The 18122-nt window shown below is 39.2% G+C and overlaps 1 protein-coding gene across 1 annotated transcript in view; it reads left to right on the plus strand.

Moving 5' to 3' along the window:
- The window catches only part of LOC139710863 (thrombospondin type-1 domain-containing protein 7A-like), a 40203-nt gene extending 27209 nt beyond the window's left edge, over window positions 1–12994 (plus strand). Inside the window, exons 10-22 of the mRNA XM_071622786.1 lie at window positions 12–160; window positions 1086–1242; window positions 1929–2210; window positions 3075–3192; window positions 4086–4231; window positions 4867–5022; window positions 6027–6129; window positions 6921–7010; window positions 7657–7752; window positions 8743–8866; window positions 10930–11246; window positions 12328–12412; window positions 12889–12994. Coding sequence (XP_071478887.1) covers window positions 12–160; window positions 1086–1242; window positions 1929–2210; window positions 3075–3192; window positions 4086–4231; window positions 4867–5022; window positions 6027–6129; window positions 6921–7010; window positions 7657–7752; window positions 8743–8866; window positions 10930–11246; window positions 12328–12412; window positions 12889–12994 — 1929 coding nt within the window. The remainder of the gene's footprint in view (window positions 1–11; window positions 161–1085; window positions 1243–1928; window positions 2211–3074; window positions 3193–4085; window positions 4232–4866; window positions 5023–6026; window positions 6130–6920; window positions 7011–7656; window positions 7753–8742; window positions 8867–10929; window positions 11247–12327; window positions 12413–12888) is intronic.
- Window positions 12995–18122: the final 5128 nt, after the last annotated feature.

The following is an 18122-nucleotide window of genomic DNA, read 5'->3' on the forward strand; positions in this document are numbered from 1 at the left end:
ATCACACATAGATCGATGAGACCAAGAAGTGTCAGTCAGGCGGGGATCGTGTGGATGCCTACTGGCAGGCGGACAACTGGCAGACCTGTGAAATCAGCACGGTTATCCGCAGCGGGGCCGGAGGGGACTGTGGGACCGGTGTGGAGCGCAGAGTGGTCAAGTTAGTGTCCTTTTCGTTTCTTTACTTTGACCGTTCAATGCCCGTGTTTTTTTGTTGGCTTGTTACTTTGTTTGTTTGTTTGTTTGTTTGTTTGTTTGTGTGCTTGCTTGCAGCGTGTGTGTCTATGTGCTGGGGAAAGATGTGTGTTAGAGTATGTCAGTGGGGCTGGGCCCTTAACCATCTGGGGATCGCTACCTCAAAATGTCATTGAAATCATACACAGACAAACTGCCTACAGCCATGAGAAGGTTAACTGATTTTAAAGAAAAGCGATTCTGTGAAGTTTCATGTGATGTTGGCTGAAGAAGCCACCATGGGTGATCAAGCTAGGTGTCATGTTGCCTGAATGGTAGGAGAAATGTTTGAAGTGCATTTGACAAAAAAGGAAAGCTTACATAATCCATAGAGCTGAAAGAAGATTAGCAAATATACAATGTTGTGTCCAATCATTCGAAAACATAGAGGCATAATACAATTGATTGGCATTATCTGGTAAATATGTCATTACCATCAGCAAGTACACTTCATAGGATTTCCAGTGGACTTGTAATAAAGAGGTGCTGATCAACTTAATCATTTTTATCAGGTACTTATATAGTTGTGTCATTCATTAAATGATATCATCTATCAAATGGCATCATTTATTGAATGACATCATGCACTGAATGGCATCATTTATTGAATGACATCACATATTGAATGACATACCGGTAATTTATTGAATGACATCATAAATTAAATGGCATCATTTATTGAATTACATCATATATTGAATAACATCATTTATTGACTGACATATCATTCATTGAATAGTAACATTTATTAATGGCATCATCCATTGAATGATATCATCCTTTTAATTACATTATCCATTGAATGGCATCATCCATTGAATGGCATAATTCCTCCTGCTTCTCACACACAGCTGCGTCATCCCGACGGAGCACGGCTTCAGAAAGATGAACACCAGTCAGACGGACTGCCACGTGGGCAGGAAGCCCCTCCAGGTCCAGGCCTGTACCCACTACTGCCCTGGTCAGTGTGTGGTCAGCAGCTGGTCCAAGTGGACCACATGCCCACAGGTGAGCAGTGCCTGGCCTTGGTGCCAAATAGGACGAATCCTGACAAAAGTTAGCACAGGTTTTGCTGGGGCCAGGTTATTCTTGGTACATGTTCTAAATGTACAAGCACACATCTGTTTTTTTTTTGTGTGTGTGCATTGAACAACGCTGAAGATGTAGTCTTTTTGCAATAGGTTATTTCTATGAATGTCTATTTGTTAGGTTGATTTCGTAACTGCTTTGGTCTAAGGCAAAATATGACAATTGACCAGCACAGATATCAATTGAAAAATAAATGCAATGTATGCTTCAGTCAACTTCCTTCTTTTGCATAACATGATGTGTAGATTCAGTGTACTCACTTTCCTCTTTTACCTCCTACCTATACATGACACACACACACACACACACACACACACACGCACATGCACGCACATGCACACACGCACATACGCTCACATGTTTTTTCAATAATCTTTATTTGAATTATTAACATTCAAATTAACACAAATAAAATATTATCAGCTAATGCCACTGTACCAACAGAAAAATCACACCTTTTTATTGACGCAAATAACAACAGTGTTCTAAACACACACACACACACACACCACACACACACTTGCCTCCGCCTAAAAAGCATATTCGATAACCATGCATTAATTCATCTTTCTCTCATTTTACCCACACCCCTATCCATCCACCAGGACTGCCCCGACAACAGCTTCCGCACCCGCAACCGGATGATCCTGCGCAACCCAACGACGACGGCGGACACGGGGGTGGACAGCCCCCTGGCCTGTCCCCAGCTGATGGAGCGGGAGCTGTGCATTGCGGGCATCAACTGCTTCACCTACACCTGGAACGCCACCGCCTGGAGCCCCTGCCAGCTCAGCCCAGACAAGATCTGTGGGGAGGGCATCCAGGACCGGCTCCTCCAGTGTCTCCGTAGCGACGGCCGCATCGTCGACGTCTCCAAATGTGAAGAGGTGAGGTTTTTTGTGACAGAGGGAGTCCCTCCTTTTTTTTTCAACCATGAATGTATAGTCTGCTCACTGTAGCTGACTGTTCTTGCTTCTCCACAAATCCCCCTCTGCCAGCATGTACACACGTTGCACACACCTTAACCCACTGAGTACGAGTCCCGAGTATACTCAGGCAGGTGTCTATGGGAAATGTGTGTTGTGGCAAAATCAAACTGTACTCAACGGGTTAATATTTGTCAAAGGTTGAGTAGGTCAATTTTTTTTTCTCCACCAACAGTTGTGTCTTTAATACGTTACTCTATGATTTATATTTTCATCATTTTTCTATTTACATTACAGTTTACGGCACCAGGAATTATAGTTTCTAGTCTTTACCTTATGTCAATTTCTACACATGACCATAGCAGTCATATGTGCATGTACAGGTTTTGTGTTTTTCTCATCCACCCCTTTTGTTTTTTTACTGGTTGATCTCACAGCGTGTACACCTTTTATCTTGCATGAAGTACAAGATTTGGAAGAATATTTTGAAAAACATTAAGGAATGGAAGCACATATGAATATGAGCATTATAATCAGTTCACTCAGCTATGTGCCTTTTACTTGAGCTACTTGCTGGGTGACGGAACAATACAAGTTCTTGCATAGAAAGACTGAAAATTATTTTTCTGATTAAAATGAGAATTGATAACATGCATTTTGTTTTCGACATGCACTGCACAAAAAAAAAAATGCTGCATCTTTGATTGACTAGATCCTCATACCATCACCGTGTGTTTACCATGTTTTGCAACATGTGCAGCTAATGGAGAATCCTATACATTCTTTTCTATGACCCTATTTTTCTTTCCTTCAATCAATCCCTAGTTCTGCACCACACCTCCCTTGGCAACCACCTCATCCTGTGAGGTTCCCTGCCCAGTGGACTGCCAGCTTACCCCCTGGAGTCAGTGGTCAGAGTGCTCCAAGACCTGCGGTGTTGACGGTAAGGCCTCCTAAGATGTAAACTGTCCCACCAGAAATGCATTCAAAACTCAGTCAGACTTACACCTTGTTTTGCTGTGCTGAAAACATCGTAGGACATTACAGGAAGAGTGCTTTCAAATTTTCTTTTTGCACAAATTTGATAGTGTAGAGTACACCATCACAAGAGGACAAGGACCTCTTGGCTACACTGATCTGTTATGATTGAAGATAAAGATCTCTCTCTATATATATATCTCTCTCTCTACCTATCTATATACCTCTCAATAGCTATTACACATTTATCTCTCTCTTTATATATCTGTATCTCTCCTTTTCTATCTATCTATCTATCTATCTATCTATCTATCTATCTATCTATCTATCTATCTATCTATCTATCTATCTATATCTATCTATCTATCTATATCTGTCTGTATATCTTTCTCTATCTATCTATTTATCCATCTATTCATCTCTTTCTCTCCATCTCTATCTGTCTATCTATTTCTATATCTTTTTCTGTATGACATCCTGTGCCACAAAATATGTCACAGAAAGAAAGGTATATGTAGAGATAGATAGGTAGGTAGACAGACAGATAGATAGATGGATAGATAGATAGATAAATAGATAGATAGATGCTACAAAACATAATTTTACTGAAGACCACAACAGGCATTGTTATGTTGGCATACACATGTAGGTTTGCCTCGGTGACATGTTAATCGATCTGCATTAGATGTTAAATCACTTCACAAATGTCATAACATAGCAGTGATCAGAAGTAAAGTAGATTACCCTCAGTGTTTTTTTTTTTGAATTAATCATCTCCTCATGATTTCCATCTCATGTCAGTCTCTCATAATATCCTCTCGCTAAACTTTCCTAAATCTAACCCTCCTGCATTACCAGCTGTGAGAACCAGGACGCGGCAAATTCTCCAGACGGCCAACAACAGAGGGCGTCCTTGCCCCCGATCCCTGACCCAGCAGCGCCCCTGCAAGGCAGTGGCCTGCTACGCTTGGGCCATCACCCAGTGGTCTGACTGCACACCACTGGTAAGGAAGCAATGTTGGTGTTCTTGTTCTCTGACACACCACCCTGAGTCACATTGGTTTGTTTGTTTGCTTTATGCATCTGGATGGGAGAAACAAGTATAATATGCATATATAATATTCCAGTCATGGCAAACTGAACATCATAACAATATTAGTGAATCACAAACAACTTGCATAAATGGCATATGAAGTTGTAAAATAACATGGCAAATACATCGAGATATGGACCTGATTAAACCAATTTACACTCTTGCCCTATGCTTTAGTCACTTTCGCAAACAAAATTGAACATTTTATCAAAAGTCATGCTGTTGTAAGTTCACTCTTGTTTTTGTTTTGTTTTACTTTTTATTGCTGATTCCCATATCATGGCCATAATACCTGTGTGCATCTTTACTAAACGCTTTCTGCACATGCCTAATATGAAATCCTGAATACTTAATGATGATAATAACTATGAAGGTGTGGTAGATCTACCCATAATGATTCAAGAAGTTGAATTATTAAGTGAATTGATTCTGTGCCGTATCCAGTCCTACCAGTATGTGTCACCCTGTAGCTTGCCATTGCTCTGTAACACACCTTCCGAGTGACACTTAATGATAAAAGAAATGTTCCATCCATATCTGATACAGATTGGAGACTGTGGGGCGGGTGTGAGGAAGCGCAACGTGACGTGCAGACAGCCCAACGGAGTGGGAGTCCCCGACAGCAACTGCATCGTCACCAGGAGCATGGAGCCTTATCACAACAACACCAATATCACAGTCCGGGGGACCGAGGCATTACAGGTGAGTTACTGCTGGCAATTAACTGCAAGAACTTGTTTGATCCAAAGTCTACAGAGGTCAGAGGTCAAATGTCTACAGAGATTTTTTGGAATCTCATGGTGAACTCTTTAAAAATCCACTAGAATTTCTCTGTTGCACTAAAAGTGCTTTCTATTGATAATTGTTCGGAAAAATGTTCTAAAATGCTTCATTTGCAGATATAAACCTCAAAACATCATTTTTGTGGCATCACCCTCAGTTAGTTTTGCTTCTCTTTCTCAACTTAGACTAGAGTGAGTGTATGTGTTGGTCTGTAATGTGTGCTTGTTTGTGATAGGGGTTTAAGAACCAGTAAACTGACTGATATCATAAATGAAAGAATATAACCATTCGAATAACGACTTACTGGCACTTTGCGATCCAAAGAACATGTTCGTGAACTTTGCGTCAAGATTCATGTATCTGTATAAGCTGTTATTTTCGCGTACAGATATTTTCGCGAATGCGGAGGTGACAGCCATTTTTGCGAGATGTTGTTTTCGTGAATTGACACCGACGCTATCATTAATGCATTATTAACCTAGCGCATAGCGACATTTTCGCGTGTTGCTAAATTCGCGATCAAACCGTGATTCGCGAAATTCAAGAAAATCAAACCCTCGCGAAAATAACAGCTTATACAGTATCTGATTTCTTACAGGTAAACGTTGATTGGCAGCAATGTTGGCAGAAGGCAACCCATAATTGTTATTTATATATTCTTTGATTTAATAATGATAATCAAATAAAGATCAACAGCTGATCATTTAACATACACACATGTATCTTAATATTGCTTGTTAAATATAAGTGTAATTTCCTGTAATGCATTTTACCAACAGGCAGCTTTCATGGCGAAGAGTCAGAAAAGCAGAATTGTATTAAAAGTATTGAGTTTTTTGTGAAGAAATGTGACATGCATAGTCAGAGCTCCTGCCACACCGTATATGAGATTGATTTACTTCTTGTTTCCTTTCTGCCTCTAGAGGGATCACTACTGCGAGGTGCCGTGCCCAGGAGAGTGTCACTACACCATGTGGAGCCGATGGAGCGTTTGCCATCGCACCTGTGTGCAAGGCAGGCCCATAGGTGAGATCTCCCCCCCCCCTACCGACAGACTTGTGGCCCCTTTCATACCAAAAATTCCCGTTCAATCACCCATTTTGTTAAAGCTACTGTATATGCCATACATTTAGTAAGTCTTCTTAACAACCAAAAGTATGAAAGTTAAATTTATGATCATGGAGTACAGAAATGTATGCGTGCACTTTGCATTTATGGTGGAATTGATATCTTCGTGCATTGTTAAATTGGCGAATAATGTTTGTTTGTTTGTTTGTTTTTTTAAAAATTCATAAAAATGAAAACCCACAAAATAAATGGCATACAGAGTAACTCCTGGCGGGTGTGACTTGTTTTCACACTGTAAAGGTGGATGAAGCCTACCTGGTAAATAAAATCACAAGCACAAAAATGTCTTTGACAATATTGATGTGCCATATGTTTGAATTTTTGCACGGCTTATTTCGAAGATTCTTTCACAGATGTGGGCCTGCTACTCCAATTGTAGTTCTTTCAATGGAATTGTCACATACTTTACCCTGAGTGATACTCAAGAAAACTGTTGGGTTGAATGCTTGAATTTCTCAAAATACACAAAAATGGTTACTTTTGTGCTCCAGTGACCAATGTTAATTATTGTGCTGGAGCAGATAGAGTGAAATGTAGAATTTGTCAGTTTGATGTTTTCATAGGCAGTATAGTCTCGTTAGGTAAAGTCATTTGGATTAAGAAGTCGGAACGTTGTGCACGATGTACACGTGTCCACCATTTTTTGTTCTGTCTCTTGATTGGATCTCTTTTGTATGTTTTTTTCCCAGGTTCTGAGGGAATAGAGGTGAAATCGCGGGCTAGTCTCACGACGGACCAAACATGTACAGGGGATGAGTGGGAAACAAGACCATGCTCAGGTATAGAAATATATCTCTCTCTCTCAAACTCATCACCTTAATCCCATTATCTTAATCCTACCTCATCTGTTTAACTACAATGGTTCATATTATATGTTCTTGTTTGAGATTCAACATCCAACAAAAGATGTAGTGTCTTGTTTTCTCAAATACATTTGACCTTTTTAATAAGGAATTCAGATGATAGTATCCTGTTATGTTGTCAAAATTCTCTGGTTAGATTTTCACATCGCATGATTGGCACATAAGCCTGTACAGTAGAATCTTACAATGCTAGAAGTACTAGTACAATGAAATAAAGCTCTCCAAGAGAGCTCTAGCTCTATCGGTACACATGAAAATATGCCATGATCTGTAGATGCATTGTCGACATATTCACTTGGGATATGTTTGTGGGCATCTTAGCCTACTTGAATAATGGCAAGGGCCCCCTTGGAAAGAAGTGTGCTTACGTACATTGAAGAGACTACCCGGGGAAAACATGACTGAGACATTTAATGTCAAAGGTCTTTATTATTGTAAAGTACGAATAAATGATGAATATTCATATATTTTTATGAAACAAGTAGTTGTATTTCATGTGTTAAACATTGTTTTGTTGATCCTTTTTTTATGGCAATAACTATTTTCATCGTGTCATCTGCAGGAGAGCTGTGCTATGATTTTGATTGGCTCATCAGTGACTGGGAGAGAGGAAGGAGGGAGGTTTGGTGTCAAAGGTCGGATGGGTTAAATGTCACAGGTAAGAAGAGATCGAGCAACAACACTATTCAATTAGAATATGTCTCTACGGGAGAAAAAGTTGGACTTTGACTCTTTCAACACCAACAACAAAAAAAGAAGAAGAAGATGTTTATATGATGGACTATGCGTTCTATGAAAGTTGCATGTTGCTTCTCACTTTGCGAGGGCTACAAATAGAGATGACTTAATACTGTAGAATTGCACAAGGGTGTCTCTTTTGCTACAGTGAATAAATCACAGCCTGACATGATGTGAATTTATATCTGTGAGAACTTAACAGCTTTTTTTTTTAAAGTCCAGACACTGCAACATTTCTTTTACATTCATGAGAAAAATATTCAGTGCTGTAGTATTTCTGTTTCTACATATAACAGCTTTGAATTTTTTTTTGAAAATTATTTCTGACATTAATTTCCTTCTTGGCAGAGAGCTAAAGGCAGTAGAAGATAATTACAAAGAAAGTAGAGGGAGATACTGAATGAAGTTCATTGCTTCAATCCCAATGAGTCCAGTAAAGGGACCATTCCTGTGGGGCAGAGATGTGCAAAGTCAAAACACACTGTTAAACCTTGACACCAACACTACGTTATTTATGTTAGATATGAAATGTAGTTCCTACCAAAAACAAAAATTTGAGTAGTAGAGGCCCATCCACAAGATGTTTGTTATCATTTTTCATACATCAGATAGTTATGTGAGTCTGCTTCACCTAATTGTCTTAAAATTATGATTTTTGCATCTCTAGATGTGGAAAGATTTATCGTATATAATTTGAAAAAAAAGTACATTGTTATCATGCTTAATATTTGCAACTTCCCTATTTGCAAAGTATCTGCTTTGTTATCTGGTATTTTTATATTAAATTCATTTTATTTTTTTGGCTGTGCAACATTGTGTGCAAGCATCCCTTGTGTCACTGTATCAAGTTTCATCCGTCAAAAGATAAATTTAAGAGGAAAAAAATGTTTGATACAAAATCTGTCCACAGGTGCCTGCATAGAGGAGAGACCAGTAAGCATAGCCATATGTAACCCACCGTGTCACATCAAATCTTCCTATTGTACTGAAGACAACCGTTGTGTCTGTGACGACGGCTACAAGGCTATCTACAGGTTTGTTACCAGCGGCTGTGTATGGCCATGATACCCTTAAAAGACCATTGTTAGGTTTCTGGAGGCAATAAGGATAGATATAAAAAAATGCTACAATTAATTGAAGAGTTCACAATCAAAACCAATATAGCAATGTGCTATTTTTCATAATGCTCAGTCCTGTCAAAAAATATATATATCATTTTTCTCAACCTAAATATCTCTAGGCCCTATTCCAATTATTGGAGTGCATACTTTTGATAAAAAGACACCCCCTCCCTTCCTCAACTCCCCTCCCATACTCAACATCTCCCACAGAAAAAGAAAAAAAAATCAAAAGTCTTGTCATTTTAGTAGTGCCCATGTTCAATGATATTTCGCACTCATTTAGAAAAGTATTTGTGCTTCCGGTTTGTATGGTCCATAGAATATGGTGTAGAAAGAGATTTTTATGCCTCCGCAACGAAGTGGCCGGAGGCATTATGTTTTCGGGTCGTCCGTCCGTCCGTCCGTCCGTCCGTCCGTACGTCCGTCCGTCCGTCCGTACGTCCGTCCGTCCCGTTTTGTTTTTGTCGATATCTCAAGAACCGTGTGGTGATTTTACATCAAACTTGGTATGAGGGTATATCCTTGGGGGATAATACTTTGTGTGGATTTTAGGGTCACAGGGTCAAAGGTCAAAGGTCACAGGTTATTTTGTGAAAAAAAATTTGAAATTTCATGTTTTTCTCCATATCTCGCAAATGGTTCAAGGTATCTTCATGGAACTTAGTATATATGCTTGTACCGATGGGCAGTGATTATCTAGGGAAGTTGGGGGTCATGGGTCAAAGGTCAGGGGTCAAAGGTCAAGGTCAACTCCTCAAAATATCACTACTTTCCTTATATTTATGCGATGAATGAAGGTTTTTTTTTTTTTAACTTGATGTATACATGTATTACCCAATATATATTCTGTGGGAAGTTTCTTGCCAAAAGGTCAAAGGTCAAAAGGTCAAAGGTCAAGTGAAAGTGCTGAATTGCACTTTTTCCTCCATATCTCAAAAGTAACTCAAGGTATCATCATGAAACTTACATATTTATGCATGTTCAACCTAACAGTGATTCTCTTTGGAACTGTGAGGTCAAAGGTCAAAGGCCAGGTTTCGATAATGCTATTTTCCCATTTGATACTGAAATAATACTTTTTCTCAATACCTTGAAAAATTACTCAATGCATAAACTTATAAAAGGGTCAAAAGTCAAGTAAAAATCATCAGTTCCCCAAATACCTGTGCTCTGACATTTTAATCATTCATCCAATTGAACCTAGTTCTAGGAAAGTGAACATTCAGCACATTTGTGTCAAACCTGTCATTTTAATATTTTGCCAATTGTTTGAAACTGTCATCACACATTGTCAAGACATTGTACTATAGACCTATTAGGAGAACCATTCATTGTGGCGGAGGCATATCAGTCGCCGTAGCGATATATCTAGTTGGTATTTAATCTACAATCATACATATCCAGCATGTTAAACAGAGTATATAATCAATTTGAAAGAGCAGATATAACATAACATTAACCTACAAATTTGACATTTGGTGACCAATGCTATCACCTATGTGTTTGGTTAAATTAATTTTCCACCCAATTTTATTGCTCTGCTGAGACTTTTGTGTTTAAATTAAAAGATACTGCTTGACAAAATATGGTAACAGCACGGCTTGTCAATTGACAGCATACAAAATTACAGTATATATCATAAATCATCGCGTCAACTGAGAGCCAAAATGCCCTTATCACGGTTTTGAGGGTATTGAATTATTGGTATCACATTGTAGTTCTACATTGTGGCGTCAATTTTGAATTATTTTCATTTTCAGTATTAAAATCAAAAACACAAGGGCACTATTTTACCAGATTTTTGGAGCAAATGCTTATAAATCTACCCAATTTTGATTACCGGTAAATAAACATTTTATTTCATGAAAATCGATTGTTTTGTTTTTATTTACGCTGAGATCGTAGGACCGGATATAGAACGCTTCTGATTCTCAGTCAATGATTTACACGTACCTTTCATTTTTTTTTTCTTTCAGCATGACCAGTGGTCAGTTGGAGGAATGCCTGGACAAAGCCTTGTTGCCCACGGCAACGGGCAGTTCCACTCTCAGGCCGGTCCCCAGACTGTCCGGCCACCCTGGTAGGGGCCTGGACGACAGGAATTCCGGGAGAGGAGGGGACGGGAGGATGGGGGACGGGCCAGGAGGCACCGACGACCCACTCAGCGGGGTTCTCGACAACCTCAACAACCTCAACGACGCGATCGAGTCACTGATCCCGAAGGAGAGCACGGGGAACGAGCCCAGACCTCCGCACACGACGGCGGGTTCTCCCAAGCAGCCGTCTTTTCTAGGTATATCGCCATTATATGGATCGCTGGCTGTTTAACGCTTGCTTCTCATGTGGATCAGTGTTGCTGTTACGTACTGTGTGCTGTCTAGTGTTTGTGTGTCTGTGTTTTGTGTGTTGGTGGGTGTTTGTGTATATCTGTATCTCTGTGTGCTGGTGTTGCCCATGAGTCAGTGCTTCTTGCTGTCTGTGTCTGTGTTTGTGTATCACTTCTTCTCTATGTCTGTATTTGTGTTTGTGTATCAGTGCTTCTCTGTCTGTTACTGTGTTTGTGTATTAGTGCTTCCCTATGTCTGTGCTTGTGTTTGTGTATCCAGTGCACATGCTTCTCTATGAGTGTGACTGTGTCTGTGTGTCAGTGCTTCTCCATGTCAATGTGCATGTCTATGTGACAGTGCTTCTCTAAGGCCCAAAATTCATGAAGGTGGTATACAATTGAAACCATGGTTTAAACCATGGACAAAGACCATAGTTTTGTATGGGGCGCCAAGTGTCACATGGCCTATTTTGTTATGAAAGCATTCATTTCGTCCACGAAATGTTGACATGTTGTCGACGAAATGATCATTTTTGTTAACGAACGAAATGGTCATTTCGTCAACGAAATGACTGATTTCGTAACAAAATAGGCCATGCGACACTTGGTGCCCCATACAAAACTGCGGTCTTTGTCCATGGTTTAAACCATGGTTTCAATAGTACCACCATTGTGAATTCGGGCCTATGTGTCTGCCAGTGCTTAATTTCCATGTTTTTTGGGGTTTTTTTTATTTCAGACACATGTGCCAAAGTGTCTCAGTGCTAATTCTTGTGTTCATGTATGTCTGTGTGTATATTTGAGAGTCAGTACTTTTTTTATATCACATCCACTTGTGTCTGCCTTTGTGAGCTAGTGTCAGTATGTTTGTTTTTTTGTCTGTGTGTGTCTGCATGTGTTTGTGGCTGTTTTTCTGTGCGTCATGAAGAGAATTGCCTAGACACCCTGTACCTCCAATATATATAGTTTAATATCACCATAGCAACAGGTGGTATGGCTCCATTATCATCCAATCTGTATCTTTTTTCCCCTCTTTGTGGCTGTGCAGCTTCTCTTCCTCCCTGGGTGTATGCGATAGCAGCGGTGGTCGTCCTCCTCATCGTCATCGTAGCCATCGTCCTCTGCTGCGCAAAGTAAGTACCTGAAACAGTGTCTCCTTATTGGCAGCATGTCAATGAGTAGTGCTGCTTTTTTGTCATTTCATTGTTGGTGATATTTCTATCTAAAAATCATTTTTTGTATGTATATATATCTCAATCTGTTCATCTACCTTTTCTATTTATCTATCTCTCCTTTTTTCCTCTGTCAACATACAGACAAATATATATATGTGTGTGTGTGTGTGTTTAAAATTCATGTAAATGCACTTAAACTTTTCAAACATAACCTCCAAATATACTCAAGTATTCCTGTGAGGGAAACATCACAGATTATGAAGAAATCACTATTTCTTGCCTTCTACAAAGTAAAAAAGCAGAATGAAATAGGATTATAATTTTATCTGGCAATGTATCATTGGTATGGCTCAGAAGAAAGAACAGCAAACAATCAATGAATGTCGCCCCCCTTTTCTTTCCCTCTCGCACCTTTCAACCCACTGCTGCTGCAGGTGTGCCCCCAAGAAGAAAGAGGAGGAGAAGAAACCGGAGCCGGACTACTCCATGTACTGGGACGAGACGGTACAGAAGAAATACACCGGCGAGATCGAATTATGACTAGATGTTAACAAACAGAACGCAGAGATCGAGAGCAGCAACCACCATCACGGTCACAGCGCCGCCGCGGGCGCGGTGAACCGCCGCAGTGTCGCGGCGTGCACAATGTCGGTGCCGGCCAGGGAGCGCAGGGACGTGGAGAAGGAGTTGGCGCGGCGTAGCGATGGATTCGCACTCGGGAATGACCGCACCTACGTCAGCTACAGGTTCTCGCGTGATGGGACCGAAGTTGGATCGCAGTGTTGAAGAGCGAATAAAAAATATGAAAAAAATCCAAAAAAAAGAGAGAGAGAGAGAGAGAGAGGAGAAAAGGAAGTAAGGCAGAAATATTTTAGGACCAAATGCAAGGAAGGCTCTTGGTGCTTGTATATTTTCACTTTCGGGGGAGTAGATGTAGGACACAATCTCTTGCCATCAAAAGTGGAAAGGAACGCAATGACGTTAACAAAAGTGAAACTGAATGAGTGATTTCGAGTTTGCTGTGCTTATATGCGGATCCACTGCACACCGAGAGATGAGATTTCAATGTGTTGAAGATGACCGGGCCACCGACGCGAAGAAGGAATACACCCAGAGGATCTGGAACACCTGCTGAGGCTAGCTGAAGTGTCTCCTTGACCAGCTTAAAAGACATTCTTCATCAGGACTTGCACAAAGTTGCACGGAATCTGCAAGAAGCACTTGTTGTGTGCGCCTACAAGCACTTTACCTGTGGTGATCGCGCTGTCTGGACTATCTCTGTGTTCTGTTTGTTTGCTTTTGTGTATGTGCTGTACATCAAGTTGTGAGGAGTTTCATGAGAAAGCCACTTTCTGTGATTGCGAGGAGTCGCGTCCAAAATTCGTGCACATTCTGCATGACCAGTGTGACATTTGAGAGATTACTGTACTTGTGATTGCATCCTGAGCATAATGTGCTGATCAACGATTTGCCTAGAGGAAGATCATTTGAACTAGCACAATGAGAATTTACAGATTTGAAAAAAAATATGAAGATCAAATAAAAAATGACTACTCAATGACTGCTGTGAAAGTACGGACATTTTGGTTGAGTGGAAATGTTTCTATCTTTACTTCAAATCATTCTTTACATAAATCCTATGTTATAGGCCCTACTCTTGCAATATTTTCAGTGCTTGCATACAATAGCCACATGTCTTCTCTTGTGTGTTGTAGTTGCTGTGTTGGCAGTTGCTCAATCTTGTTTTCGCTGCATAGTTCTATCCCCCATATCGACACAAAAGGCTGGTATACTTTTGCCGTAAATTTGATAGTTATTCTGCGTACGTGTACAAGGCTCTGAGAACAAAATTCTGAATGGTCACTTTTTAATAATGAAACAGTCGGTATGTTATCACACTGCTCCTCTAAATAGTTTCTTGAAATTTCATTTGAGTTTAGTGCTCTTACAGAATCACAAGACCATATACAATTGTAAGCCAGTACACTGCAGAAACTTGGAAGAAAGAAAAGAAGATCCTTACAGTTTCCTAGCTACGTGTTGGTCAGTTGACTACTGGTATTTCATTCTTAGCATTATGACTCACAATACGCATACGTAGATGCATAAATGATGTGTGTAGATATGATAGATCAATTCAGAGATGAAAGAGTCTGAAAAATGTCTTTGAAAGCATGCACTTGTGATGTAAAATTCAAGAGTAGATTTCTTTGTGCATCCAGGTCTGTCATAGCCCAGATTGAGATGACACCAATAAGTGTAGGCAGCATGCATTTTACCACTACATATAAAGCAGGACTTGATGCCTGCAAAATGAAATAAGAATATTACGTAGATATCTCTAAGAACGCTTTCCCAATAATTATCCATCACTTTTTTTCTTTTTGCCTACATGTGTTGTATGGTACCTACCAGTAATGCAAATGCCAGTCAGATATTTCAGCTACCGCATTGGCTATGCAATTGTGAGACACTAAAATGAGTTGGAAATGGTGGGTGGCATATTCCTGTGTATAATCAGAAAGGAAAAAGAAGAAGAAGAAAAAGAGTAATCCGAGAATAATACAGAAGATATATGCATGAATGTTTTGATTCTATGCAAGTGTCCATCAATCTTATCTCACTTCAATTGAAGTGAACACCAAGTATGTGCTTTCATTTGGACGGTGGCTGATATTCTTGTTGTTACACTTTGGTACTCCGTTCAGTGACTGTGCTCTAGCTGTCAGTATACTGGATTTTTTCACGACAAATTATGGAATAAGTTTTGTGAGTACAGTGCGTTTTTTTACGACTCCTTGATGTTCATGTCAAATCCAGCTTTTGTTTGTTGGTAAACGTTACCCATGCACCGATTAACATTGATAAAATCCCAGATGGGCATCCTTTTAAAACCAGCGTTCAAGCAGTTATGATTCTTCCGTCAGTTTATGATCGTTCCATATGTTGAAGTATCAATCATTCTTGGCAGAGTAACTTCTGGTATTACGTACAAAGAAGAAGAAAAACTTCATTGATGACACAGTACATAGTATATCTTGTCTAATGAACTTCTTTTTCAGCAGTCAGCAAATCAAAATAGTATGCAAAAGAGTAATTATCTTGTAATACACAAGTAGCTGTCAAGTCATCAAAAAAAAAAGAATGGATGCAACTTTGATATTTTCTCCTTTCTTTGTTTTTGCTCATGTGGTGGAGTTTGATCCATGTTTGTAGATTTGATGATTCTTGCAAAGGAATAGATTTCTCATCTCATAAATTCCTGCATGTACAAAGAATATTCCTGATTACTGAGTGAAGCTCGACAATTTTTTTTTTCAACTCTTATAGAGGGGACATTGATATACATGTATGTACATATATAAATATATCACAGTTATTTCTACGATTTGGTCAGAAATTTTTGTGTGTGTTGTTTTATTTTCCATCTTTCAACACAAAGGATGAAACATTTTCTTTTCAATTTGCATTGGAATGCTAGAAGTATATCTTTTCTTGAGGACTGCTTGTGATGTTGGATTTTATGTCTTTCCTTTTCTTTTGGTGTGTCTCTGTGACAGTACATGTTCTCGTGTATTTTACGCAAATTGCATTTTACACAAATTTCATCGTTTCCAGGTGACTTGATTTTCTGCTGTAGTGTGACGCATTGTAGATATGCAGGTTTGCTGGGTAAAAGAACAAAAATTTGAAAATGATGTATTTAATTGGGTGTCTATTTAAAGTAGGTTTCAGTAGATTTGACTGAAGGCATTGTACAAAACAAAAAATCAATTCTCATTAACAAGTGCACATGACTTGTGGGTACAGCATTCTTCTTTGACAACACTAGAGAAATATTGCAATTGACTTTTGTAACATGGATGTGATGACAAAAGAAACCAGCAGACACAAAAAATCGAAGGTAAAATAGTTTTGGATCACTGTAAAAAAAAACATGTACTATATGTTCTCAATCTTTGTGTGTCAGTTTCTGCGTGTTCATTACACATATACAGTTGTCGTAAAAGTAGCTCGATTATGAAATTGAATGTGGAACGGGGCAATAACGAAAGAAAAAAAAATTTTTTTTTTTCATGTACTTGCTCTTCACTTTCAGAATCAGTGCCATATAGTTGTGAATGACTGTTTTAGTAAAAAAGCAGACTGCTGTAGACATGTTTTTGCTGTAAATGTATAATGACTGGAAAAAAAAATAAGGTGCCACCAATTTTGGGTCAAAAGCTCACTCAAAATGAGACTTTCTTCTTGTGGAGAAAGTTTTATGCTGGAGAGAGGTGACTTGTACTATATCATAATGAGAGAGTGTGATCTACTTCTCTCGATGTTTAGATTTGAAAAGAGAGAGAGAGAAGGAAATAGCCAGACAGATGCTGATTCATTAGGCGTGGTCACTCTGTGCAAAAGCATGCATAGTTTGCTGACCTCCAACTTTGAAAAGTTTGAGCATGCAGCCACCCTACGGACAAAACTGTGTGTAGTTTCAGCGATAGGAAACTACCCATACTTTTGGTCTCTCACAGGAAAAAATGCAAAAGCGCAACAGCATACAAAAGAATACACAATGTGAGTAAACAACGTGAATGGTTCTGTTACGATGTCACAAACTTCTTGAAGTTTCAGTCGCACGCGGTCACATTAAACAAAACTATGTGTAGTTTTGCAAGAAGTGAGAAACTTCCCTAATATATGCAGGAAATTTTGCGGGAAGTTTCGCTGGTAAGCTTCTTGAGAAATTTGCTCTCACACCGCCCAAAACTACATGAAGTAAAACACAGGGTAGTGAAACTACAATGTATGCGTAGTTTTGCGTAGTGTGACCACGCCTATTCTTTGCTGTTGCGCTGTGTGGGCATACAATTTGTATTTGTACTTGTAGATGTTGACTCGAGGATAGCGAGAGAGATATTCTTCTGTAGGATGACAGAATTTGTAGAATACAGAGGGTATTGTATCTCCCTTGAGATTTTACATTTGCTGAATTGGGGCTGATGAATGTTTTGAGTGGTTAAAGTGTACATTGTGAAATTTCTTCAAAATGCAACTAGCTGGTGAACAAAACATTGATTACAAACAGGAATAAAATCTCATTCTTTCTGTAAATTTCTCTATTTTAACTTTCCACACTGTTCATGGCTGTTGATATGAGGAAAATGTAACAACTGATTATTCACGGTGGGTGGGAAATTTGTATTTCTTTTATAAGTGTTTGCACATCCACGGACGGGGAGTACATTGTATAAAAGTGAAATTTCGTCATTCTGATCTCTCTGACTTTGTAATTGCTCAATTTGTTTACATGCATGGTAGCTTGGTGAAAACAAACATAAAGAATATTATTGTGTAAGGTGTCAAAGATAACTACATAGCATATTTCTCCAGACATAGTATACACATAATTCTGGGAAGGAGTGTTGTAAAGCTGCATGGATTTTAGAGGAAAAGTGTTGATACTTTCACAAGTGAAATTGGCGAGTTTGTTCTGTCATTATGAAAGCTCTGTTTATGTTCCATTGTGTTATATCCCACCTCCCACCATTTTTTTTTTCCACACGTGCTTGTCTGTAAAATGTCCTGATTGGGTGCACACACTCACTTACGATGTCTTGCCTTCACTGTTGTAAGCAAAGGTCAATTTGAATACGAATATTTATCCAGACTCTTTCAG

Source organism: Diadema antillarum, unplaced genomic scaffold (genome assembly GCF_040938485.1).
Source record: "Diadema antillarum isolate AM-2024a unplaced genomic scaffold, OU_Dant_1.0 seq00001580_RagTag, whole genome shotgun sequence".
NCBI lineage: Eukaryota > Metazoa > Echinodermata > Echinoidea > Diadematoida > Diadematidae > Diadema > Diadema antillarum.